General features: G+C 40.7%; 1 protein-coding gene across 1 annotated transcript in view; it reads right to left on the bottom strand.

Annotated features, from left to right (window-relative positions):
* The window catches only part of LOC150087175 (nose resistant to fluoxetine protein 6-like), a 472,773-nt gene that overhangs the window by 60,236 nt on the left and 385,620 nt on the right, over positions 1-26,917 (bottom strand). Inside the window, exon 14 of the mRNA XM_090373004.1 lies at positions 26,768-26,910. Within this exon, the coding sequence (XP_090229130.1) occupies positions 26,768-26,910 (143 nt within the window). The remainder of the gene's footprint in view (positions 1-26,767; positions 26,911-26,917) is intronic.

The following is a 26,917-nucleotide window of genomic DNA, read 5'->3' as shown; positions in this document are numbered from 1 at the left end:
TATTGCCATGTTGGATGTCCAGGAAGGCTTTGAACTTTCGCAGCATAGTTCATAAGAAGAACTTGTCTACGAAGACTGAGTGGGAGTTCATGGATCTCTGTGTATAGGCTATACACAGGTGAGGTACGGAAGGCTCCTGAAATAACACGTAATGCATTGTGATGAATTGGATCTAACCAGTTTAACACACTTTTCCTAGCTGAGGAGTAAATGGGAGAACCATAATCTAATTTAGATCTTATCATTGCACGATAAACATGCAAAAGTGAATAACGATCAGCTCCCCATGTCATGGCTGATACAGCTCGTAGAATGTTTAATTTCTTTAAGCACATTGTACGTAGATATTTTATGTGTTCTAGGAAATTTAATTTTTGATCCATGATTAGTCCTAGTAGCCGGATACTCTGTTTCAGTGGAATTTGTTGATTGCTTATCCTGAGTTCTGGATCAGGATGCATCTTTCGTTTTCTGCAGAAGTGTATTGCCGCTGTCTTTTGTACTGAGATTCGATATCCATTATAGATGGACCAGGATTCTATTTTGTTAATAGCACATTGGAGCTGCCTCTCGATTGTCCGCATATTCTGTGAGTGACTTGATATTGTGAGGTCGTCGGCATATAGGTAGGTTTCAACTGTTGCTGGAATAACTTCTGTTACAGGGTTTATTTTGATAGCGAAAAGGGTTGCACTGAGGACTGAGCCTTGGGGGACCCCCTGTTCTTGATTGTATATTAGAGACAGAATATGATGATAACGGACTTGAAAAGTTCTTTTAGTCATGAAATTCTGAAGGAACTTTGGTAGATGGCCTCGAAGACCTAATTTGTACAATTCATGAAGGATACCATATCTCCACGTAGTATCGAACGCCTTTTCAATATCAAGGCATATCATTACAAGGTGTTCGTTTCGGAGAAAGGCATTGCGAATATTTGATTCAGCTTTTGTCATTATGTCTATTGTTGATCTATTTTTCCGGAACCCATACTGACTAGGACTCAGGAGGTTATGGAAGTCAAGAAACCATGTTAACCGATCATTCACCATTTTTTCTAAAATTTTACCTAGACAGCTAGTGAGCGCGATGGGACGATAATTATATGGATTTGAATGGTCCTTCCCAGGTTTTGGAAAGGCCAGTACAAACGAATGTCGCCAAGAGTCTGGATATGTATCCTCAAGGTATATGTATCCTCAAGGTATACAGCAGTAACAGCATGCATAAAGAGTTTTTAGGGAGGTGTTTGATCATTTGATAGTGGATTCCATCCGGACCTGCTGCGCTTTCTTTAGATTTGGCTAGGGCTTTATGCAATTCATTTATAGTGAAGGATTGATTGTATGAAATCTCATGAGCTGCATGGAAATTGATTTTGTATTTTTCGATTTGAGCTTTATATGTTTGAAAGATTGGTCTGTATGACGTTGTTGCTGACAATTCCTCAAACGTTTCTCCTAGTAGATTTGCAATTTTTTCTGGTTCAGTTATGTCATGACCTTTCCAGCTTATGATCGGTTTAGGGACGGTTGTATATTTGCCTGAAATTTGTCTAATTTTATTCCATATTATTCTGCTGTCCGTATTTCTATTAATTTTGCTTGCAAAGGATATCCAGGATTCTTTCTGAGATTTCCGGCGTATATAGCGTGCTTTTGCTCTGGCTTTCTTATATTTTATGAGATTGGTGGTGGTGGGATACTTTCTGAATTGATTCCAAGCCTTATTTTTTTCTTTCTTTGCTTCCAAGCATTCTTCATTCCACCACGGCTTATAATGTTTATGAGACTGGTTAGCTATCTTTGGTATTGCAATGTTTGCTGCAGAAATTATTTGATTTGTGATGTAAGTAACAGCATTATTGATATCAGTATGTCTTATGATTTTCTCATCTAGAGAAGCAGCATATTGGTATTTTTCCCAGTTTGCTTTGCAAAATTTCCATTTTATACCTCTTATAGGTTGCTGTACATCATTTGCTAGTAGGTGACAAACAACTGGGTAATGATCACTGCTATAAGGATCATCGGAAACAGACCAGTCAAGGAGAGGAAAGAGAGCTGGGGAACAGATGGTGAGATCAATTGCAGAGGTAGTCCCTGTTGGTAAGTGGACATGGGTGTGAGTACCTGTGTTTAAGAGTGTTAGGTTCCTATTATTTATAAGTTTTTCAATCATCTGTCCTCTTTTGTCTGTATGAAGTGATCCCCAGATGATATGATGCCCATTAAGGTCCCCCATCAAACAAAAAGGAGATGGTAATTGTTCAATTAGATCCTCAAATTCTTGCAGTGAATACGCATGATTAGGTGGAAGGTAGAGCGAAATCATAGTCAAGGTAATTCCAGTCACGATGCGTACCGCGACTGCTTCAAGGGGCGTTTGTAGCTGAATATGCTTGGATGGAACATTAGAGTCAACAAGAATGGCGACTCCTCCATGACCTGTATTGGTTTTTCGATCTTGCCTATATACATTGTAGTTCTTGATTGAAATACTTATGTGCTGAGTTAGGTTTGTTTCTTGCAAACAGATACTTGCAGGAGCATATACGGAAATTAGATCTTTGATATCGCTTAAATTACTTCGAATGCCACGACAATTCCATTGTAGAAGTGTACGCATTATTTGGGTTTAGTACTTGATTCAGATGACTTACGATGAGTTGCTTGTTTTAATCGATCTGTTTTGATTTTTTCTTTTCTGGGGAAGCTGGGTCGGCAACCACTGTCCATGTCATCATTTGCGTAAAGTTCCAGAACTGGTTCATCTTCTTTCTCCTTTTCATCAATTTCCATAGTGTCAGTATTTTTTTGTGTTTTTTCAACAGGTTTGGTGGAATTTGTACTGCTTGTTGGTGTTGGATCTTCAGCATCTGGTGGGATTACAATGGGTGTATTAATTGCCTGATCTACTTTTTGTTTTGTTTGTATAAGAATGTTACGTGCCCAACCTGCTATTGAGATGTTAGGCGGGATTGTGATGTCAGTCTGTATTGCAATTACCTTTGTTTTCTGTACTGTAGTTGCTGCTGTTGCTGCTGCTGCTGCATATGATCTCACTGCTGGAAATAGTGGTATCTGCTTTTTGGCTTCTTGATATGTTACCTTATGTTCAGTTTTATATTTTTGAACTTGCTTTTCTCTTTTCCATATATTACAGTCTCTGGAATAGGCAGGGTGGTCTCCTTTGCAGTTTGGGCAGCAAGGAGACTGTGTATTGCATTCTTTACAGGTATGTTCTTTTGAGCCACAAGTGGCACAAATAGCTTGTCCTCTGCATACTGTTTGGGAATGGCCATATTTTTGACACTTGAAGCATCTTATCGGATTGGGGATATATGGCTTTACCTGGCAATTCAGGTACCCGGCTTTGACTGATGATGGTAGAGTTGGAGTACTGAAAGTAAGTATGATGGTGCGAGTTGGAACGAGGTTTCCATCCTTTTTAATAAGGATTCTTTTGGCATGTATGACATTCTGGTTTTGTAGCTCTTGTACGATTTCTTCTTCAGAGCTATTTAGGAGGTCCCATTCCACGATAACCCCTTTAGATGAATTTAAAGTGGCATGTGGAGTGACTTTGATGGGAAACCCTCCAAAAGTTTTGGTTTCAAGAAGAAGCTCAGAATGTCGATGATTTGACGTTTCTATCAGAAGGTCGCCTGATTTCAAGCGGCGAACCATTTTCGGTGGACCAGCTATATGTTCTAGACACCTCTGTATAACAAAGGGAGAAAGTTTACAAACTGGTTGGTCTGATAGTGAATGAACAATTAGAAAGAGTGGCGAGATGGTGTGGGTCACATCTTTCTTTTGTCTTTTGGCGGTAGATGGATTAGGATCATCTTGCTGCCGATTGTGATCAGTTTGATCCATAATTCCAGGAGAAGCCTGGTTTGTCAAGTCCATTGTTGCTCCTTTTAGCCCTGAAAGGATTATTTTTCCTTTCAGGTTTCCGGCCCCACCACGGGGAGGCAGGAGCAGTGCCACCTAGTGACCAAGCGGCTGGCGGATTAGTTTGTTAGTGAAAAAATGGATAAATATCCTAAAAAAGAAAGGTGATTTTCCTTCCTGGGTTCTACTTAAAATCTGCTAAGTGAAGAACCACTTACAATGAACTGAGAATAAGAGCGGCTAGAAATGAAAGAGAACAAAATCACTTGGAAGGATCACTTTAGAATTCGCTTAAGAAAATCGCTTGGTCCCTATCGCTTGGCACTTGGGGCCTGGCCACATGTGGTTGAAAGTTCAGTTTTCTATCTAGAATCAGGCCAAGAAAGCGGACAGTGTTAACCAGAGGAACCGACACATTTTTTATCTTTAACTCAGGATCAGGATGAAATGACCGGAGTTTGCAGAAATGAGTGGTAGTGGATTTCTGTTCAGCAAGATGGTATCCATTGCGTACAGTCCACGATTCTATTCTGTTTAGAGTAATTTGTAACTGTCTTTCGATAGTATTCATATTTTGTGATTGGCACGATATGGTGAGGTCATCTGCATACATATATACTTCAATAGTTTTTGGAAGATCTTCCAATATATTGTTGACCCTAATTGCGAATAGGGTTGGACTCAGTATAGAACCCTGTGGGACACCCTCTTCTTGAATATGAGATGCTGATAGGAAGTTTTGATATCTGACTTGAAAGGTACGTAACTTTAAAAAGTTCTGAATAATTTGAGGGAGATAGCCTCTCAACCCTAACTGATGCATATCTGTGATAATACCATGACGCCATGTGGTGTCGAATGCTTTCTGAATATCCAGGTTGACCATAACTAAATGTTGTCTCCTGATGAAGGCGTTACGTATGTTGGATTCAATTTTGACAAGTAAATCTAGGGTGGACCTGTTTTTGCGGAAGCCATATTGGTGATCAGAAAGCAGATTTTGGGATTCAAGAATCCAGGTGAGCCTCTTATGCACCATCCTTTCGAAGGTCTTGCCCAAACAGCTTGTCAATGATATTGGTCTGTAATTTTGAACTAGAGATGTATCTTTTCCCGGTTTTGGTATTGCACAAATATAGGAATGACGCCATGAGAGAGGATATGTGTTTTCTGAGAAGATCCTATTATAAAATAGCAATAGTATGTACAGATCAGCTTCACACAGATGTTTAAGCATTCTGTAGTGAATGCCGTCTGGTCCTGCTGCACTATTTGGAGATTTACTCAAGGATTCTTTGAGTTCAGCTATAGTAAAGGGCTGGTTATATGGAAGTGGGTGATTAGTTGAAAAATTCAATTTTTTTCGTTCTTCATTAGTTTTAATTCTCTGAAAAGCAGTCACATAAGTGGTTGAGGCGGAAGTATTATAGAAATATTCTGCTAAAGCATTTGCGATGTCAGTAGGAGAAGATAGGTCCTGCCCATTCCACTGAATTATTGGAGACTGTAGAGGTAGAAATTTTCCATTGAGAGCTTGTATTTTTTTCCAGATAATCCGAGTGTCAGTATTTTTGTTAATAGTTGAGGCGAACTTAATCCAGGAGTCACGTTTTGCTTTTTTCCTAATTTGTCTTGCTTTGGCTCTCAGTTTTTTGAAAGCTATAAGGTTGGCAGTAGTGGGGAATTTGCGAAATTGGTTCCAAGCACGGTTTTTTTCTACTTTCGCTATGGTGCAATCTTGATTCCACCAATGGTTTTGGTGTACCCGCTTGCTCTGGTTGGATTTTGGAATAGACATTTCAGCTGCTGATAATATATGGCTGGTAATGTGTTCGGTTACTTCATCAATATGTTGTTGCTGTACATACTGTTTGTTTAATAGGACACAAGTACAGTAGTTTTTCCAGTCTGCTTTGTGGAAATTCCAAGATATACGGGCTTTGGGGCATGATACGACCTGTGTTTGAAGTGAGCTGATGATTGGAAAATGGTCACTGTGGAATGGATCGTTCAACACCAACCATTCCATACTTGGAAAAAGAGATGCTGAACAGATAGATAAATCTATGGCAGATGTTGTGCCTGCAGGTAATTGAACATACGTTGGAGAGCCAGTGTTTAATACAGTCAGATTATGGTTATCTAGGAATGTTTCAATTAATTGGCCTCTCTTATCCATAGTGGAGGATCCCCACAATGGATGGTGACCGTTAAAATCACCGAGTAAACAGACAGGAGGTGGCAGTTGTGTTAAAAGGTTGTCAAGTTCAGTCTGGGTACAAGGATAATTAGGTGGTATATAAACAGATGCAAGGGTTAATGATATTCCCATTGCTATCCGAACTGCTACAACTTCTAGGGAGGTTACTAGTTGGAGATGTCTTGATGGTATGGTAGTTTTGACAAGAATACCTACCCCTCCACGAGAAGAGTCAGAATCCCTGTCTCGCCTAAACATAGTATAGTTTTTGAATTTGAGTGAAACTTTTGGTGATAAAAATGTTTCCTGTAAGCATACTCCTAATGCGTTAGTTTGTGTGAGTAAATCATTCAGGTCATCTATATTACTGCGTAATCCTCTGCAGTTCCATTGTAGGAATTTGTTCATTGCTTGGGTTTATTTGACGAAGATTGATCTGACTGTTTTTTCTGAGGTTTCTGCCTGCTTAGTTTTGATTTTTCATTTTTGGGAAAGGTTGGGCGTCCTGTATCCATGGTATCATTGGCATGTAATTCTAGGACTGTGTCTTCGTCCTCTGACTGAACTTCCATTTGAATGTTGCTATAGCATGATTTCATTGTCTTTTGATTTTCAACACTAACAGATTTTGTTCTTTCGGGCAAGGTTGAGATGGCATCAGTTGGGATACTGATTGGCGTGTTGCTGGTTTCATTAACTGTAGATTTTTTATTGCACGTTAGCATGGTTTTGGCCCAGGTGGCAAATGAAATGTTTGGTTCTATGGAGACATCTGTTTGAGTTGAAATTGACCGGCTGTTTTTAGAGACCGATGCGTATGATCGGCTAGGCATGGTTAACAGTATTTGCTTCCTTGCTTCAGGGTATGTGACTTTATGCTCTACCTTATATTTCTGGATTTGTTTGCCTGTTTTCCAAAGGTCACATGCTTTAGAAAAGGCAGGATGGCTTCCTTTACAGTTAGGGCAACTAGGAGTGGCAGCTGTACAGTCTCCTTGGGAATGCTCCTTAGAGCCACAAATAGGACACACAGCATCGCCTCGGCATGCCGTCTGAGAATGGCCATACTTTTGGCACTTAAAGCAGCGAATGGGATTTGGGATGTAAGGCCGAATCTTGCAGTTTAAATAACCTGCTTTAACAGAAGATGGAAGAGTCGGAGTACTAAATGTCAAAATGACGGACCTGGTTGGTAGTAGGTTCCCATCTTTTTTGGTCATTATTCTCCGCGCATGAGTCACTTTTTGTTCCCTCAGTTCTTGTATTATCTCTTCTTCTGACACTGATAGTAAGTCCCATTCGCTGATAACGCCTCTAGAGGTGTTAAGAGTGTTATGGGGCGTAACTGACACTGGAATACTGTTAAATGATGTTAATTTTAACAGCTTCTCTGAGTGAGTTGTCTTAGAAGTTTCAATTAGAAGGTCTCCAGATTGGAGACGCTTAACCATTTTAGGAGATCCACAAACCGATTCTAAACATTTCTGTATAAGAAAAGGCGATAGTTTGCCAACAGGTTGCGTGGATAATGAGTGCATTATAAGAAATGCTGGCACGTCATTATTCTGATTTTCCGTCCTTAGTCTCTTTGGACGATTGGAGTCATGGTCAATGTCAGGAATTTCTGACCTTGAGCTCGAGGGCTCTAACAGTGGATAGTCACTTATATCCATGTCGGCTCCTTTTGGCCCTGGGGGTTTGTCTTTACCACCCAGGTTACCGGCCCCGCCACGGGGAGGCAGGAGCAGTGCCACGAGGTGACCAAGCGGCTATTAGTTGTGTTAGTAATAAAGAAAACGAAACAGAAAGGTTTCTTTCCTTTCTGGGCCTTTGCCTACTTCTTGCAGAACAAAAGAGCTACTTAAATATAAAATGAGAAAAAACGGTATTCAGAAATAAACAGAATATATACAATGGCAAAAGCTCTTTAGATAGCTCGCTTTGGAAAACGCACTGAGATCGCTTGGCCACGGAACGCTTGGCACCCGGGGCCGCCAATGTGGTGTATTGAAGCTGGGCCCCCTCAATCACCAGGATCCCCCTTTCCGAATTTCCACGGGTCGCAGTGCACTCAGACACTCCGGATTCTATTGATGCTAGCCTAGGCTGTGGGCGTTGGATCCCAGTGATGCTAATTCGGAAGACCAGTAGCATCATTTTGACGTCCCCTCACCATGTGCATGTGTCTTACACCAGGAAATTTGATATATCATTATGACACTCTGCTTTCCTTCGAACCCTTTTGGGTTGGTTGGAATCGTGATCTACAGCAGAAGGTTCTGATCTTGAACTCGAAGGCTCTAAAGATGGATGAGAGCTTGTATCCATGTTGGCTCCTTTTGGCCCTGAGAGTTACTTTACTAAACAGGTCACAGGCCGCGCCACGGGGAGGCAAGAGCAGTGCCGATTCTTGGCCAAGCGTGGGAGTTAGCAAAATTAGTAAAAAGCAATAAAAAATAAAGAAAAAGGTACCTTCTTAAGACTTTTAAGATAGTAGAGCTACTTAACAGAAAAAAGTAGTAAACAAAGAAGAAACCAAGGAAAATTGAGTCCCAGCGGAGTAAACGCTCTTTAGTCACATGCACTTGGTCACGGAAACGGTTGACACGCAGAGCCATCCGTTTCTCACTTGTTATCTTCTGATTACTAATTTCCTGAACTAATTCCGCTACAGACACTGCACATAGGTCCCACTCTGTTATGACGCCTTTCTATTAAATCTAAGGTATTGTTGGGGGGGGGGGGGGGGTAATAGATACTGGCAGTCAATGAAACGTTGTTTTCTTTAATACCCACTCAGAATGTTTGGAAGTGGCTGTTTCAACCAGGAGTTCTCCTCTTTGTAGTCTATTCGCCATTTTTCATGATCCTCCAATAGATTCCAAATTTTTTTGAAGTACAAATGGTGATAACTTAACCATAGGCTCAGTACATAGAGAGCGTATCCTCAGAAAGTTAGGTAGGTTAGGACATAGGTGTTGTTTTCTGGCGCAAGGGCTACTTTGGCCATATTGCGCCTCCCAAATCAGTTTATTTTCTATATACAAAACTGCTACAACAGCAGTCAGAAACGGTCATACATTTTTATTTGTTTTAAGTAGAAAAAGAATTCGGAGAGATTTGCTTCTTTGCCTATTATGCAATTCAGAGAGAGAGGTTGTTGTAGATCTGAAATGAAACTAAAAGACGTTCGTCGGGCATTGCTAAACAATTTACATTCAAGGAGTATATGTTTTACTGTAAGTGGTTGCGAGAAGTGCGCACACTGCGGAGGATCGTTTCCTGTAAGCAGACAGAGATGTGTGAGGTGAGTGTGACCTAAACTAGTTCTGGCTAATATTACTTCTTCTTCTTTTCTATTTTTACGAAGGCTAGAAGTCTGTCCATAATTGTGGTTCAGGTTCTATTTGGAACAGATTGCAAACAAATAACATTTTCCACAGAAGTGTCCATTGTTCCATAGATGTTCTTCGTATATTATTTCTATAATCAGGATATGGGACTAGATCATTTGTTGAGGCTATGTTGGAAGGATGCTTTGCAGCATCTCTGCACATTCATTTCCTGGAATACCACTGTGGCCAGGGATCCATGAGAAGAAAACAGTTTGCTGATGCTCATGAAGACGCATCAGCTTATGTTTTATGAGCGCTTTAATAAAGGATTTTTAGATGGGAAACTGCTTTTCAAAGCTAAAAGGGCACTCTGTGAATCAGTATATATTACACTTTTATTTATTGACAGCAGTGAGATATTTTTCAGAGCAAGCTTAATGGCATGAAGCTCAGCAGTGTATCTGCTGCATTCGATTGGAAGTGAAATTGAAACAGTTGTATTAGGGTTGTTGTTGTTGTTGTTATGGGATTTCTGGCGCAAGGGCTACATAGGCCATATTGCGCCTATCAAAGCAATTAAGTGTACGTGTGATAACTGCTCTGGGAGCAATTAGAGTTGGTCATACATTTTAATTTTTTTCAAGTAGGTGAAAAATTCGGAGAGTTTTGCGTCATTACCTATGATGCTGTTGAGAGACAAGGGGTTTGAGATGGAGCTGAAAGTAGTCTGTCGGGCAGTGTCAAACAAGCTACATTCAATCAGAATGTGCTTCACTGATAACGGCTGCAAACAGTGCGTGCACTGAGGGGGATCATTTCCTGTGAGCAGAAACAGATGAGTAAGGTGAGTGTGGCCAATTCGGGTTCTGGCTAGAAGTACTTCTTCCTTTCTGATTTTACGGAGGCTAGAGGTCCATAGTTGTGGTTCGGGTTTCAATTGAAACAGTTTATTATGTGTTTGCTTTTTCCACAAAAGAGTCCATTGTTCCATACATATTTCTTGTATTTTATGTTTATAATCAGGATAGGGAACAAGATCATTTGATAAGGCTACGTTGGAGGGATGCTTTGCGGCATCATCAGCGCACTCATTTCCAGGAATACCGCTGTGACCTGGGATCCAGGAGAAGACAACAGTGCAATGTTGCTCATGGAGATGTATCAGTTCTTGTCTTATTAGCTTTACCAAAGGATTGCAAGGAGAGGTGTCTGTGAGAGCTAAGAGAGCACTCTTGGAATCAGTGTACACTATACTTTTATTCGTTGACAGGAGGGAAATATTTTCCAGGGCAAGTTTAATTGCATAGAGTTCAGCAGTGTAGCTGCTGCATTCAGCTGGAAGTGGAATAGAAACAGTTGTATTAGGGAAGATAGCAGCTGCACCCACTTTATTGCCAGACTTTGAACCGTCAGTGTAGATCTTAGAAAAGTGGGAATAATTTTCTTCATGGACAAGATGCAATTGTCTGATGTTAACATCTGCTAGAACACCTTTCCCCCATTTTTCAAAGTAATCATCATATGAAACAGTTAAGGTAATCCATGGGGGATCCGGGTCTTTTAAATCTCTGATGATATTATGAAAGGAAATATTCCAGCATTCTAATAGGTTCTGTAATCTGATACCGGCAGGTCGGATTGTTCTGGGTTTGTTTCCATAGTGTGTTCTCCACTGCGGATCATACAGTAGTGGCCAAATAGGATGAGTGGGGATGCTTTTAATTTTAGCCGAGTAGTTTAACAGTAACATCTTTCTCCTGATACTGAGTGGAGGTTCGTGAGCCTCAACATACAGACTTTGAACAGGTGATGTTCTGTATGCACCCAGGGCAATCCTAAGGGCAGCGTGTTGGATTGGAGCAAGACGAGCCAAAGTACTCTCTCTAGCAGAGTCATACACAGGCGCTCCATAATCTAGGCGAGATCTAATTAGAGACCTATACATGTGGAGCAGGGTGTACCGGTCTGCACCCCAAGATGTACTGGAGACGACCCGAAGTATGTTAATTTTCTTAAGGCAGGTGGTTCGTAGGTGTTTAACATGCTCCTGAAAATTTAGATTTTTATCAAAAATTAGCCCTAGGAGACGAATACTGTTAACGATTGGAAGAGGATGATTGGCCAAGTGTAACTCGGGTTCTGGATGCATTTTCCGCTTGTTGCAGAAGTGCGTGGCCATAGATTTGTGTTTTGATAGTCGATATCCATTTTGTGTCATCCATAGTTCAATATTATTTATTGATATTTGTAATTGCCTCTCAATATAATTTATAGTCTGAGAATGGCAGGACAAGGTAAGATCATCAGCATAAATATATGAGTCAACAGTGTTTGGAATGCTGTTTGTGATATTGTTAATTCGTATAGCAAATAGAGTGGCACTGAGGACAGAGCCTTGAGGGACACCTTCTTCTTGTCTGTACGTGTGAGACAGAGTCTGCCGGTATCGAACTTGGAATGTCCTGTGGCAAAGGAAGTTTTGGATAAAATATGGTAAATGCCCTTTCATATCCATAGAATGGAGATCCTTTAGGATTCCATAACGCCATGTGGTGTCGAAAGCTTTTTCTATATCGAGACACACCATGACGAGATGTTGATTCCTGATAAAAGCGTTTCTTATATTTGATTCAGCCTTTATCATGAGATCTAAGGATGATCTCTTCTTCCGAAAGCCAAACTGATTGTCGCTGATTATGTTTCTAGACTCAAGGTACCATGTCAATCGACGGTGCACCATTTTTTCTAAAGTTTTACTTAAGCAGCTGGTTAGAGAAATCGGTCTGTAGTTGTTAGGGATCGAATGATCTTTTCCTGGTTTAGGGATAGCAATTACATATGAATGTTGCCAGGAGCTAGGAAATGTGTGTTCATAAAATATCCGATTGTAAAATTTCAGTAGAGAGGATAACGATTGCTGATCTAGGTTTTTAAGCATTACATAGTAAATTCCATCAGGGCCAGGGGCACTGTTGTGGGACATATTTATAGATTCTTTCAATTCTGATAGAATGAGCGGTTGATTATAGGGTAAACAGCGGGTAGTTTTGAAATTTAGTTTGAATTTTTCAGTATCGGCTTTAATTTTTTGGAATGATGGATGATACGCGATGGAGGCGGACAATTCAGAGAACACTGTTCCTAAGGCATTTGCAATATCTTCGGGATTAGAGATCTCCTTCCCATTCCAATTAAAAATAGGTGCAGGTAATGTAGGGTATTTACCATTTAGCTGCCTTATTTTTTTCCATATTATTCTGGCATCAGTGTCTTTATTGATTGATGAAGCAAATTTTATCCAAGAGTCTTTTTTAGCCTTTCGCCTGATGTACCGTGCTTTGGCTTTAAGTTTCTTATAATTGATAAGGTTGGCAGTGGTAGGGCATTTTCGGAATAAGTTCCATGCTGCATTCTTTTCTCTTTTCACCTTATTACAGTCATCGTTCCACCAGTGGTTGGTATGTCTACGATTTCTTAATTGAGACTGTGGGATGGCAACCTTTGAAGCTGATAGTATCTGCATTGTGATATATTTTCTGACAGTATTGATAGAGGCAGACTCAATGATGTGATCATCAAAAGAGATATGATTTTTATATTTAGTCCAGTCTGCTTTAGAAAATTTCCATTTCATTTGTGGATCAGTTGTTTTGGAGTTCGTGGTTTGAATTCTGCATATTACTGGATAGTGATCACTGTTGAGAGGATTGTCAAGTGATGTCCATTCGATACTTGGGAAGAGGATCGGAGAGCAGATTGAGAGGTCTATTGCAGATGGTGTTCCAGTAGGAAAATGAATGTAAGTGGGTAAACCTGTGTTCAGTAATGTTAAATTCTGTCTGTCTAGTAGTGTCTCAATGAGTTCTCCGCGTCTGTCTGAGACGGGGGATCCCCATAGTGTATGATGTCCATTAAAGTCTCCTAATAGGCAAACTGGTGACGGTAATTGCAAAACAAGGTTTTCTAGTTCATGAATCGTACATTGCTGATTGGGAGGGAGATATATTGAAACGATCGTTAAAGAAATGCCAATCATTACACGAGCCGCAACAGCTTCTAAGGCAGTTTGAAGAGGAATTTGTTTACAAGGAACCCTTGAGTCTATGAGTATGGCCACTCCACCATGAGCACTGTTTGTCCTGTCTTGTCGAAAAACAGTGTAATATTTAACTGACACGGACACTTGTGGTGTTAGATTTGTTTCTTGTAGGCATATGCTCACAGGATGATAACGATCAATTAGTTTATATATATCGTCTATGTTGCTACGAAAGCCTCTGCAATTCCATTGAATTATGTTGTTCATTGTGTTGGTTTTGAATTAGAAGTTGAATCTGTCTGTTTTTTAATGTTACTCTGCTTGTGACGGTCAATTTTTATTTTGTCCTTTTTTGGAAAGACTGGACGTGTGTCTATGTCGTCTTCTGCATGAAGATCTAGGATAGGTTCATTACAAGTATTGTTTTCTGCAATATCCATAGCTGTGTTATCAGATAATTTCTTTCTAACATGAACTGAATTTTCCTTCTGATCTGCAGTAACTGGATCTAATTTAGCAGTGGATGGTATCGAGATCGGGGTATTGTTTGTCCTATCTACTGTTTGGTGTTTTGTTGGCTGTGATGCAGGTGATAGCAATGATCGAGCCCAATCAGAAATTGACACTTTTGGTGGGACTGATATATCTGTTTGCGTTGAAACTGTTTGTTGTCTTTTGGATGCTTCAGCATATGTACGCTTAGGCATGTTTTGTAATAGGTTCTTTCTGGCTTCAGGGTATGTGACCTTGTTCTCCACTTTGTATTTTTGGATTTTTTTCTCCAGCTTCCATTGCTCGCAGGATCTGGAAAAGGCTGAATGGTTGCTGTTGTTGTTGTTGTTGTTGTTGTATTTGAGGTTTTTTGGCACAAGGGCCTCTTGGGCCATATTGTGCCTGTTCATGGTTTGGGTATCACTGATTTCACGTTATGATTAGAGACTATTATAAAAATTGATGCGTTTTAAATACTTAAACAGATCCTCGAAATTTGCTTCGTTGCCAAGAATATGTGATAACGTTAAGGGTTCCTGCAAATTGGAGAGGGAGCTGAAGCTGGAATTTCGGACAGATGAAAGGTGTGGACATTCAATGAGAATATGTTTTATTGTTAGTTGCGACTGGCAGAAAAAACACTTAGGAGGAGTCTCTCCCAAAAGCAAATGCAGATGAGTTGGGTGTGAATGACCGATGCGAAGCCTTGCCAGAATTACTTCTTGTCGCCTGTTTCTTCTAAAACTAGATGTCCACAGTTGGGGCGCTTTTTTTATCTGGAACAGTTTATTATTGGTTTGAGATTGCCAGAGATCAGACCATTGTTTCCAACATGTTTTTTTAATAATGGATTTATAGTCTGTGTATGGAGCTTTCAGTTGACTGTAAGATCCAGAGTCGGGATGTTTAGCAGCCTCATCTGCACAATCATTACCTTGGATGCCAACATGACCAGGAATCCAGCAGAAGGTAACCTTGTAGTTGGCTGTTTGATGGTAAGATAATTTAGACCGGATCTCTTTAAGAACGGGATGAGAAGGAGGAAAGGTAGATTGAAAGGCACTGATTGCACTTAAAGAGTCTGTATATATCAAAGATTGTTTGATATGATATTTGTTTATGTTATCCAGAGCCAGTTTTATTGCAAATAATTCTGCAGTATAGATACTGCATTCGGAGGGAAGAGAGGCAGCTGTTAAGAAAGTGGCGGAAACTGCTGCTGCACCAACAGCCGTATCTGTTTTGGAGCCGTCAGTATAGATATGAACTTTCTCTGAGTTTTCCAAAGAATGCAGTTTATGTAGCTGTTGAATGTTGGTATTTGCCAGGGAGGATTTTCCCCATCTTGAAAAGAAATTGTCACAGAGAGGTATGAATTCAGTCCAGGGAGGTTCAGGAGTGGCAAGGTCTTGGAATATATTCTTAAAGTTAATTTTCCAACTAATCATGAGTTCTTGCAGTCGAATCCCTGCGGGGCGGTTTTCATTAGGTTTATTGTGATATAGCACGGTGTGTTGAGGATCAAACAGATACTGCCAGCTGGGGTGGGCTGGATTACTTCCAATCTTTGCTGCATAATTTAACAATAACATTTTTCTCCTGAGATGCAGAGGGGATTCGTTTGCCTCAATATACAGGCTGTGAACCGGAGATGTTCTGAAGGCTCCAACAGCTATTCTAAGGGCACTATGCTGGATGGTGTTCAGACGTAATAGAGAACTTTTCCTGGCGGAGTCGTAGATAGGTGCTCCATAATCTAAGCGCGATCTTATTAAAGCTCTATAGAGGTGTAGGAGAGAGCTTCTGTCAGCACCCCAGGACATAGCAGAGACAGCTCTTAGGATATTAAGTTTTTTAAGACAAGTATTCCGGAGGTATGCCATATGGGAAGCGAAGTTAAGTTTGTTATCTAAATGTAAACCCAACAGACGGAAATTGGTAGTGACAGGAATGAGGCTGTTATTTAAAAATATTTCTGGATCCGGATGTAGTTTCCGTTTTTTACAGAAATGAATAGCAGCAGACTTCTTTTCTGCTAGGGAATAACCGTTCCGCAATGCCCATGATTCTATTCTAGCTATAGCAATTTGAAGTTGCCTTTCAATGGTGTTCATAGTCTGGGATTGAGTAGAGATAATGAGGTCATCGGCGAACATGTACGATTGTACTGTATTTGGTACATCCCTTGTCATGTTGGTGATTCTTATTGCAAATAACGTTGGACTCAGAATGGAACCCTGTGGTACACCTTCCTCTTGTTCAAATGTTTTAGATAAATTATTCATGTATCTGACCTGAAAAGTTCTATGGCATAGGAAGCTTTGAATAAATTGGGGTAGATGACCTCTCAAGCCGAAAGAATGAAGATCTTGTAGAACACCATATCGCCAGGTGGTATCGAAGGCTTTCTGAATATCTAGATTAATCATAACCAGATGCTGTCCCCTTATGAAGGCATTCCGTATATTTGACTCTGCTTTTATCATTACGTCTAAGGTGGAACGATTTTTTCGGAACCCGTACTGATTACTATTTAGCAAGTTGTTTGTTTCCAGGAACCAGATTAAACGCCGGTGAACCATTTTTTCCAGGACTTTGCCTAAACAATTGGTCAGTGAAATTGGCCTATAATTATGTGGAAAGGTACGATCCTTTCCGGGCTTTGGGAAGGCTAGTACTATTGAGTGACACCAGGAGATAGGGTAAGCATTTTCTAAGAATATTCGGTTGTAATAGTTTAACAGTGATCTTTTTGCTCTGTCGTTCAGTTGTTTCAGCATTATATAGTAGATCCCATCTGGGCCAGCAGCGCTATTTGATGTTTTATTGAGCGCTCCAAAAAGCTCTGTTAATGTGAATGGTTGGTTATATGGATGTGAAACTCTGGTGGAGAAATTAATCTTATGCTGCTCTGCAGTTTTTTTAATTTGCTGAAAGGCTGGTTTGTAGGAGGCTATTGCTGATATACTGGCGAATGATTCCGCTAAGGCATTTGCTATTTCTCCCGGGGATGACAACTCTTTCCCTTCCCAGTTTAGTATTGTAGCTGGGGACTGAATGTATTTGCCATTAAGCATTTGTATTTTCCTCCAGATAATTCTGCTGTCTGTATCCTTGTTTATGCTCGAGGAAAAGCTGATCCAGGCATCTTTCTTTGCTTTTCGTCTTATTTGGCGGAACTTGGCTTTCAGTCTTTTGAAGTTAATTAGATTGGTAGTTGTGGGAAATTTACGAAATAAATTCCAAGCTCTATTTTTGTACTGTTTGGCGTGTGTACAATCTTGATTCCACCAGTAATTACTATGTTTCCGTTTCCCTGAGAAAGATTTTGGTATTGCAGAGATAGCAGCTCGTAATATTTGATTAGTTACATGTTCTGTGACATTGTCTATGGGTTGAGATTGGATTATTTTGTTGTCTAACTGCACATGAGAGGCATATTCATACCAGTGTGCCCCACGAAATTTCCAAGAGGAACGACGTGGTGAAGGAGAGTTTACCCGTGTTTGCAGCTTGCAGAGAATCGGAAGGTGGTCACTGTTTAGTGGATTTTCAAGAACCGACCATTCCATAATACTATATAAGGAAGGAGAACAGATTGATAGGTCTATTGCACTCATGGATCCTATCGAAAAATGAATATAGGTAGGTTCACCAGTGTTCAGAAGGGTAAGTTGATAAGAGTCCAGAAGGGATTCTATTAACTTGCCTCTCTTGTCAATTGTTAGAGATCCCCACATCGGATGATGAGCATTAAAATCTCCAAGTAAGCAGAAAGGAGACGGTAGCTGTTCTATTAGATTTTCTAGGTCATCTGAAGAAAATGAGAAATTAGGAGGAATATATATAGAGGCTATTGTAAGAGTGATGCCAATGTCAATGCGCACTGCCACTACTTCAAAGGGAGACTGGAGAGCAATATGTTTCGATGGTACGTTGTTTCTTATAAGAACCGCCACTCCTCCATGGGCTGGAGAGTCGATACTTCTATCTCTTCTAAAGATAGAGTAATCTTTTATAGTAGGACAAACTTGTGAATTTAAATAAGTTTCCTGAAGGGATATGGCTGCTGGATCATAACGGTGGATGAGATCACATATATCATCTTTTATACTGCGAAACCCTCTACAATTCCATTGAAGAATTCTTTCCATTAAGCGGTTTTGTTGGTTGTTTTTGTTTCTGACTGCTTTTTAGTTGTGACTTGTTTACATCGATCCGATTTTCCTTTGTCTTTCTTTGGAAAGTAGGGGCGTGTTACGTCCATCTCATCAGTCGCATGAAGTTCTAATATGGCCTCTTCGGAGTCATTGTGCTGGTCAATATCCATTCTGCTTGGATTTGGTGGTTTCAGTACCATGGTTTCTGTCACTTTTTGTTTTGCTGTTGGGTTTACATTAGCTGGAATGGTAATTGGGGTATTACAGGCTTGTTCAGTTTTTTGTTGCGAAGGACACTGTTTGGGAGCAGAGAGAATGGAGCGTGCCCAATTAGCGATGGACATATTTGGGGGAACAGCAACATCTGTTTGTGTACCTATTGACTGAAATTGTTTAGCAGCCATTGCATATGTACGTGTTCGATCTGTTTTTAGTACTTGCCTTCTGGCCTCTGAATATGTCACTTTATTTTCAACTTTATATTTCTGGATTGTTTTTCCTTGCTTCCAAAGTTCGCAACTTTTGGAAAAAGCTGGGTGATCACCCTTACAGTTTGGGCAAACAGAAGTCGTAGCAGTGCATTCAGTTTGATTGTGCTCCTTCGATCCACAAATTGGACATACTGACTCACCTCGACATGCAGTTTGGGAGTGTCCGTATTTTTGGCACTTGTAGCACCTGATTGGGTTTGGGATGTAAGGCCGGACACGGCAATGGTGTGTGTGTGTGTGTGTGTTATGGGGGTTTAATGGCGCATAAGCTGCTGTGGCTATAATGCGCCTATTCACATGAAAATGCTAAACACAAAATTTAAGCATAGCTAAAAACATAATTTAGGCATAACAGCTTGGTTGCGTTTACAGAGATACTTTAGAATTTATCATAAAGTCCAATTATTTTCAGATAAGAGAAAAACTCGTTGATGTTTGCATCATCTCCAATAATATGTTGCAATGTCATTGGTTCTCGTAGATTTCTCAGGGAACAGAGGACGGATGTTCTGTCCTGTTGATATTGAGGGCAGTCTATCAGAATATGTTTTACTGTTAAATATTCTGAACAGTATGGACATTGAGGAGGATCTTCGCCTCTGAGCAGATGGAGGTGGGTCAGATATGTGTGTCCAATACGTGCCCGTGCAAGAACCACTTCTTCTCTTCGCACTGTTTTGGTGCTAGAGCGCCAATGCTTTGGATCCTGTTTCAACTGATAGAGTTTATTATTCTTTTGTGTGTGCCATAGCTCTTTCCACTTCGCGAAACCTGCTGTTCGTATGATGTGACAGTAGTCAGAGGCTGGAACCGGACTGGAGGTTAAATCAAAGGTTGACGGATTTTTAGCATTTTCATCAGCAAGTTCGTTACCCTTTATCCCCGAATGTGCTGGGATCCAGCAAAAGGTCACTGATTGATGACGTTCTTCAATTTGTAATAGGAGTCTTCCGATTTGATTTAACACAGGATGAGCCTTGTAGGAGGAGTTTTGCATTGCAGTTATTGAGCTGAGAGAGTCTGTGTATACAACATATTTTACAGATGGGTTGAGATTCAGGTTTTCTAAAGCTAATTTTATTGCATGAAGTTCTGCGGAGAAGCTGCTGTACTCAGGTGGAAGGGCAGCTGAGATGATAGTAGAGGGAAATACTGCCGCTGCTCCAACGGCTGAATGTGATTTGGAGCCATCAGTATATATGGGCAAAAAATCAACGTATTTCTGAATATGACTTGCATGGAGTTGCTTCATATTGAGTGTTGGTAGACGATTCTTTCCCCATTTGTCAAGATAAGTATCGAAATATAACTGAGGAGGCGGAATCCATGGCGGTTGGGAGTAATTCATTAAATGTTGCCTGTTGAAAATCTGAACATTCCAACTCTGCATTAACTCAATGAGGCGTAAGCCTGCTGGTCTTATTTTACTGGGTTTATTTCTATAGAGGTTTTGAAGTGGTGGATTAAAGAGGTATGGCTGAACAGGATGATGACCACAATTTTGTATTCGGGCTGCATACTTTAGAAGCAGCGTTTTTCTGCGGAGGTGAAGGGGGGGCTCATCAGCTTCAATGTACAAGCTATGAGTAGGAGATGTCCTGAAAGCACCAAGTGCAATCCGCAATGCGCTATGCTGTATAGGATCCAGCCATTTCAATGTACTCTTACGGGCGGAATCATAAAGAGGAGCACCATAATCCAATCGGGATCTGATCAATGCTCTATATAAGAGCAACAAAGATGTACGATCTGCTCCCCAAGACAAGGCAGATAAAGCTCTTAGTATGTTCAGCTTTTTGAGGCAGGATATACGCACAGATTTAATGTGCTCAAGGAAATTCAGTTTCCTGTCAAGGATTAAGCCCAAGAATTTGATGCTGTTAGTCACTGGAACAGTAAAGTTTTGCATCTGAAGTTCGGGATCTGTATGCATTTTCCGTTGATTACAAAAGTGGATTGCAACAGTTTTCTGCTGTGATAGATGATAGCCATTTAACTCTGCCCACCTTTGGACTTTATTTAAACATATCTGCAGCTGCCGTTCAATGGATCTCATATTCAGAGAATGGCAAGAAATAGAGAGATCATCGGCATAAAGGTAGGTCTCAACAGTATTTGGAAGATCTTTTGTGATGGAATCGATTCTTAGGGCAAACAGGGTTGGACTAAGTATGGACCCTTGTGGCACTCCTTCTTCCTGTAAAAATGTCATAGAAAGCGAGTTGCGGTATTGAACTTGGAACGAACGAGTCCTGAGAAAGTTCCTGATGAATATAGGAAGGTTGCCTCGTAGACCTAGAGCATGGAGGTCACTGAGAATGCCACGACGCCAGGTAGTATCAAATGCCTTTTCTATGTCTATGGAAACCATAACAAGATGTTCGTTTTTCACAAAGGCATTACGAATTGCAAACTCAGCTTTGATCATGAGATCTAAGGAGGACCTGTTCTTTCGAAAGCCATGCTGATTATTGCTAATTAGTTGTTGCGTTTCGATGATCCAAACAAGGCGATTATGGATCATTTTTTCAAGTAATTTACCGAGGCAACTGGATAGAGAAATAGGTCTATAACTGTTAGGACTGGTAGGATTTTTACCGGGTTTCAAAAAGGCAAGAACTGTGGCATGATGCCAAGAGCTGGGATAAATGTTTTCCATAAATATCCGGTTATAATAGACCAGCAGTATTTGTAAATTTCTCTCACCAAGGTGTTGTAACATAATGTAAGAGATTCCATCTGGTCCAGCGGCACTGTTGCGTGTTGTTTTAATGACATGTATAAGTTCATGATATTGCAGAGGCTGATTATATGGAAAGAAAACTGAAGTTCGAAAGTTGATGGCTCGTTGTTCAGTCTGGGTCTTTATTTTCTGGAAATCCGGAGAATAATTTGATGCCGCAGAAACTTCGGCAAAAGTTTTAGCCAAGGCATTTGCAATGTCTTGAGGAGCAGATAGTTCTTGCCCATTCCATGAAAGAATTGGTGAAGGGGTGGTTGGAAATTTTCCAGAAATCTGCCTGATTTTCTTCCATATTAACCTGGAGTTAGTGTTTCTGTTTATGGTGGATGCAAACCGAATCCAAGAATTCTTCTTTGCTTCTCTTTGAGTGCGACGTGCTTTTGCTCTTAGTTTCTTGTAATTGATAAGATTAGCTGTGGTTGGGGATCTACGAAATAAATTCCACGCTTTATTTTTTAACTTCTTAGCTATTGTGCATTCTTGATTCCACCAATAGTTAAGGTGCCGTCGGGACTGGGGATTCGACAATGGAATCGAACATTTAGCTGCAGATATTATATGTGAAGTGATATACTCTGTGGCTTCATCTATCGACTGTGTTTGTATATATTGTTCATCCAGGGTGACAACTGATTGAAATTTGACCCAGTTGGCTTGAGAGAACTTCCATTTCCTGCAGGGTATGATTAATGGTGGTTGTGCAGTGAGCAGGTCGCAAATAATCGGAAAATGGTCGCTGCCCATGGGATCGTCTATAACAGACCATTCTATAATTGGATACAGAATCGGGGAACATATTGATAGATCGATTGCAGAGGTTTGTCCAGTTGGTAGTTGTATGTGAGTAGGTGCACCAGTATTAAGAACAGTAAGGTTTTCCTTATCCAGAAAGGTTTCAATTAAGCGGCCATGGATATCTAATTTTGTCGATCCCCATAAGGGGTTGTGGCCATTGAAATCACCCAAGAGACAGACAGGGGGTTCTAGTTGCATTAGCAGGTTTTCAAGGTCTTGGTAAGAGAAGGTATGACTTGGTGGGAGATAGACTGATACCAGTGTTAAAGCAATCTGGGTTATCAAACGTACGGCGACAACTTCAATTGTAGTTTGCAAAAAAATTTGCTTGGTCGGGATATTTGAGCTGACTAAGATGGCCACACCCCCACGGGCAGTATTTGAATTATTACGATCGTGCCGATAGATTACATAGTTCTTTATGTTGGTGGAAATTTGCGGAGTTAGATAGGTTTCCTGTAGACAGAAACCAACTGGAGAGTAGCGGTTAATTAAGACTTGAATATCGTTAAGGTTGCTACGAAATCCTCTACAATTCCATTGTAGAATGTAAGGCATTACTGATGTTTAGTAGAAGAAGCTGCTTCTGACTGTTTTTTTAATGTGACTGTCTTGTGACGTTCAGGCCTTGGTTTATCTTTTTTTGGGAATAATGGTCGACCGGTGTCCATTTCTTCTTCCGCATATATTTCTAAGATCGGTTCTTCCTGTCTGGATGAGTCAATAGTATCCATAGACGTTTCTTGGATATTCTTTTTTAAATTTGAGTTGCGATTATTCGGTATAGAAGAAATCACTGGGGAAGGAGAAGAAGTTGTAGCTGGTACTGTAAGTGCAGTATTACTTGCCTGGTTCAACTGTTTCGGGACATTGGACTGTTGCTGAGAGAGAACAGTCCGAGCCCAGTCAGAGATTGAGGTGGTAGAAGGGACTGTAACATCAGTTTGAGTGGCTACTGATTGATATTTTTGCGTAATATTGGCGTACGTACGTTTATTCATACTGGGAGCAATTAATTTCCGTGCTTCCTGAAAGCTCACTTTATTTTCAATCTTATATTTAACGATTTGCTTTTCAGTTTTCCATCTATCGCACGTCCTTGAGTAGGCAGGATGGTTTCCCTTACAGTTGGGACAAGTCATTTCTTTTGCCAAGCAGTCAGTTTGGGTGTGGTCAGCGGACCCACAATTAGGACAAACCTGGTTTCCTCTGCATGCCGTTTGAGAGTGGCCATACTTCTGGCACTTAAAACATCTCAATGGGTTAGGAATATATGGTCTAATGCGGCAGAGTAGGTAGCCTGCTTTTATCGATGGTGGTAGATTTGGCGTGTTAAAAGTTAGAATAATATTCCTTGTAGGTGTGAGTATATTTTCTCTTTTCACCATAATTCTTTTCACAGCAGTGACATTTTGATCTTGAAGCTCTTGTGTTAACTCCTCCTCCGTGACATTCAATAGATCCCAGCTGGATATAACACCCTTAGATGTATTTAGGGTGGCATGGGGAGAAACCTTTACTGGAATTCCAGCAAAACTTGTAAGTTTTAGCAGTTTCTCTGAATGTCTACTGTTCGCTGTTTCCAATAGCAGGTCGCCTGATTGTAATCTCCTGACTGTCTTAGGAGATCCTGCCAAACTTTCCAGTTGTTTCTGGATAAGGAACGGAGAGAGCTTACTGAGAGGCTGATCTGCAAGAGAGTGCATTATAAGAAATGCAGGACAATTTGTCGCTGAGGAAGTGGTTTTCAACCTCTTGGGTTGCGACGTATTATGGTCAGGGTCTAACTCTGGCCGAGAGCTTGTCGGCTCGAGAGGCGGAAAGGCATGTTGATCCATGTTTGCTCCTTTTAGTCCTTGGCAGATGAGCTTTTCTGCCAAGACTTCCGGCCCCGCCACGAGGAGGCAGGAGCAGTGCCCGGTGTGACCAAGCGTAGAGTATTAAGTGTTAGTAAAAGAAGTATGAAAAATAAAGAAAGGTAGCTTTTCTTTCTTGCTCTGTACAAGTACTTTTTGTGACAGTAGCTGATATAAAAAATAAATTTCTTAAGGGCAGTAACTTAATATAACTTTAAATCGCTTTTATATAATCACTTTTTAAGCACAGAGAAAACGCTCGATCACATTCGCTTGGCACCCGGGGCCCACGGCAATGGAGATAGCCTGCTTTGACAGATGATGGTAGGATGGGAGAGCTGAAAGTAAGAATTATGCTCCTAGTGGGAACAAGCACACCATCTTTCCGAGTCATAATTCTCCTTGCTTGTATGACTTTTTGTTTACCTAGTTCTTGAACTATCTCCTCCTCTGATACAGTTAGCAAGTCCCATTCTGCGATTACTCCCTTCGAGGAGTTTAAGGTGGCATGGGGAGTAACTTTTATTGGTTGTCCGCCAAAAGTAGTCATCTTTAGTAATTTTTCGGAATGCTGTGGTTTCATAGTCTCTACAAGAAGGTCTCCAGACTGGAGCCGCTTTACTGTTTTTGGTGAGCCTGCAGCAGACTCGATGCATTTTTGAATAAGGAATGGGGACAGTTTACTCAGAGGCAACTCTGATAGAGAGTGTAGTATGAGGAAAGCTGGTATTTCCTCTTGTGGGGTTGTTTTCAACCTCTTTGGTTGAGAATAGTCATTTTCGGTGTCTTTTTCTAGTCTTGAGCTCGATGGCTCTAAAGGTGGAAAAGAATTGTTTTCCATCTTTGCTCCTTTCAGCCCCGGGAGAGTGGATTTCTTCTCCCAGGTTACCGGCCCCGCCACGGGGAGGCAGGAGCAGTGCCGCTAGAGTGACCAAGCGGTATAAGGGTTAATGCGTTAGTTGAAAGAGAAAAAAAGAAAGGTGAATTTCCTTCCTGTAACTTAGTTACAATTCGTAATACTAAGTTAATAAATAATTAATGGGAACGTAAGAAAACTTTTACAAATGAAAATAACTGTAGCTTTGACAAAAACGCTCTAGAAATCACTCAGGGAATCGCTTGATCACTATAACGCTTGGCACCCGGGGCCATGAATGGTTGCCTTTGCAGTTTGGACACCGTAATGATTCAGCATTACAATCAGTATGGACATGTTCTTTTGATCCGCAGTTTGAGCAAACTGAATCTCCTCGGCAGACAGTTTGGGAATGTCCAAACTTCTGACACTTGTAGCATCGAATAGGATTGGGTATATAAGGACGGATGCGACAGTTTAAGTATCCTGCTTTTACTGCTGAAGGAAGGTTTGGTGTAGAAAATGTGAGAATGATGCTACGAGTAGGAACAAATTCTCCATCTTTCTTCACCATTATTCGTCTTGCTTCAGTAACTTTCTGGTCTTGGAGTTCTTGAACAATTTCCTCCTCTTTGACGTTCAACAGATCCCATTCGGAAATTACTCCTTTGGAGCTATTCAGGGTAGCATGAGGAGATACTTTAGTAGGAACTCCACCAAACGATGTAAGTTTCAGAAGGGACTCAGAATGTTTACGATTGGTGGTTTCGACTAATAGGTCGCCAGACTTCAGTCTTCTTACCATTTTTGGTGATCCGGCTACACTTTCTAGACATTTCTGTATATAAAAAGGAGACAAAGTACCCAAAGACTGATTCGTTAGGGAATGCAGTATGAGGAAAGATGGATATTCCATTTGAGGTACATCTGTTTTCATCCTCTTCCGTGTTTGATAGTCAGAGTCAGTTTGTTGCAAATCCAAAGAAGCAGGATTTACAGTCTTGAGAGGTGGAAAATTTTCGGTATCCATAATTGCTCCTTTTGGCCCCGGAAGGATAACTTTTCCTTCCAGGTTTCCGGCCCCGCCACGGGGAGGCAGGAGCAGTGCCACGAGGTGACCAAGCGGCTGTTAGTTGTGTTAGTGAAATAAGAAAAAGAAACAGAAAGGTGACTTTCCTTTCTGGGCCTTTGCCTACTACTTGTAGTGCGAAAGAGCTACTCTAATAGAAAATGAGGAAAACGGTATTTAGAACGAAAAAGAATCTATATCTGGCAAAAGCTCTTTAGGAGGATCGCTTTAACGAACGCACTGAAATCGCTTGGCCACGGAACGCTTGGCACCCGGGGCCGTTGTATTAGGGAAGACGGCAGCTGCATCCACTCGATTGTAACTTTGAATTAGGACATGGTGCTTCCTCTTCGAAGCCTTTTAAGTCAGTTCAAATTATTATCAATGGATGTTACTGGCCTTGAGCTTGAAGGTTTTAGGGGTGGATAATGATTTATATCTATTGCTGCTACTTTTTAACTCTGGAGAATAACGTTTCGCCAAGTTTACCAGTCCCGCCAAGTGGTGACAACAGCGATGCCACCTAGTAACCAAGCAGCGGAGAAGTTAATTTGTCAGTAAATAAATCAATAAATACACTAAAGAAAAGAAAGGTGATTTTCCTTTCTGGATTCTTACCCAAACTCTGTTAAGTAGAGAACCACTCACAATGAACTGAGGATATGAAAGGAACTAGAAATAAAACAGAACCAAATCACTATGTATCGCTCAAGAAAAATCACTTGGACATTATCGCTTGGCACTCGAGGACTCTCTGTTGTGTATTTCTTTTTGGAGAAAGACAAATAGCAATGTAATTAAATAACTTTTATTTAAAATAAATATTACTTACTGCGAAAGAGTGAGAGGGTCGAGTTTGTTCGGAGAAAACAGACATTGCTCCAGTTTGTACAATGGGATGCACAAGGAACGCTATGTAGGTCAGCTTACTCAGAGGTACGAACCCTTTCCAGGAGAGAATCGCATTCACCCAACCTACAGA

Source organism: Mastigoproctus giganteus, chromosome 4 (assembly GCF_048544385.1).
Source record: "Mastigoproctus giganteus isolate SK-2022 chromosome 4, ASM4854438v1, whole genome shotgun sequence".
NCBI lineage: Eukaryota > Metazoa > Arthropoda > Arachnida > Uropygi > Thelyphonidae > Mastigoproctus > Mastigoproctus giganteus.
The sequence above is the reverse complement of the archived record's forward strand: the minus strand, read 5'-3'. Positions and strand labels throughout refer to the sequence as shown.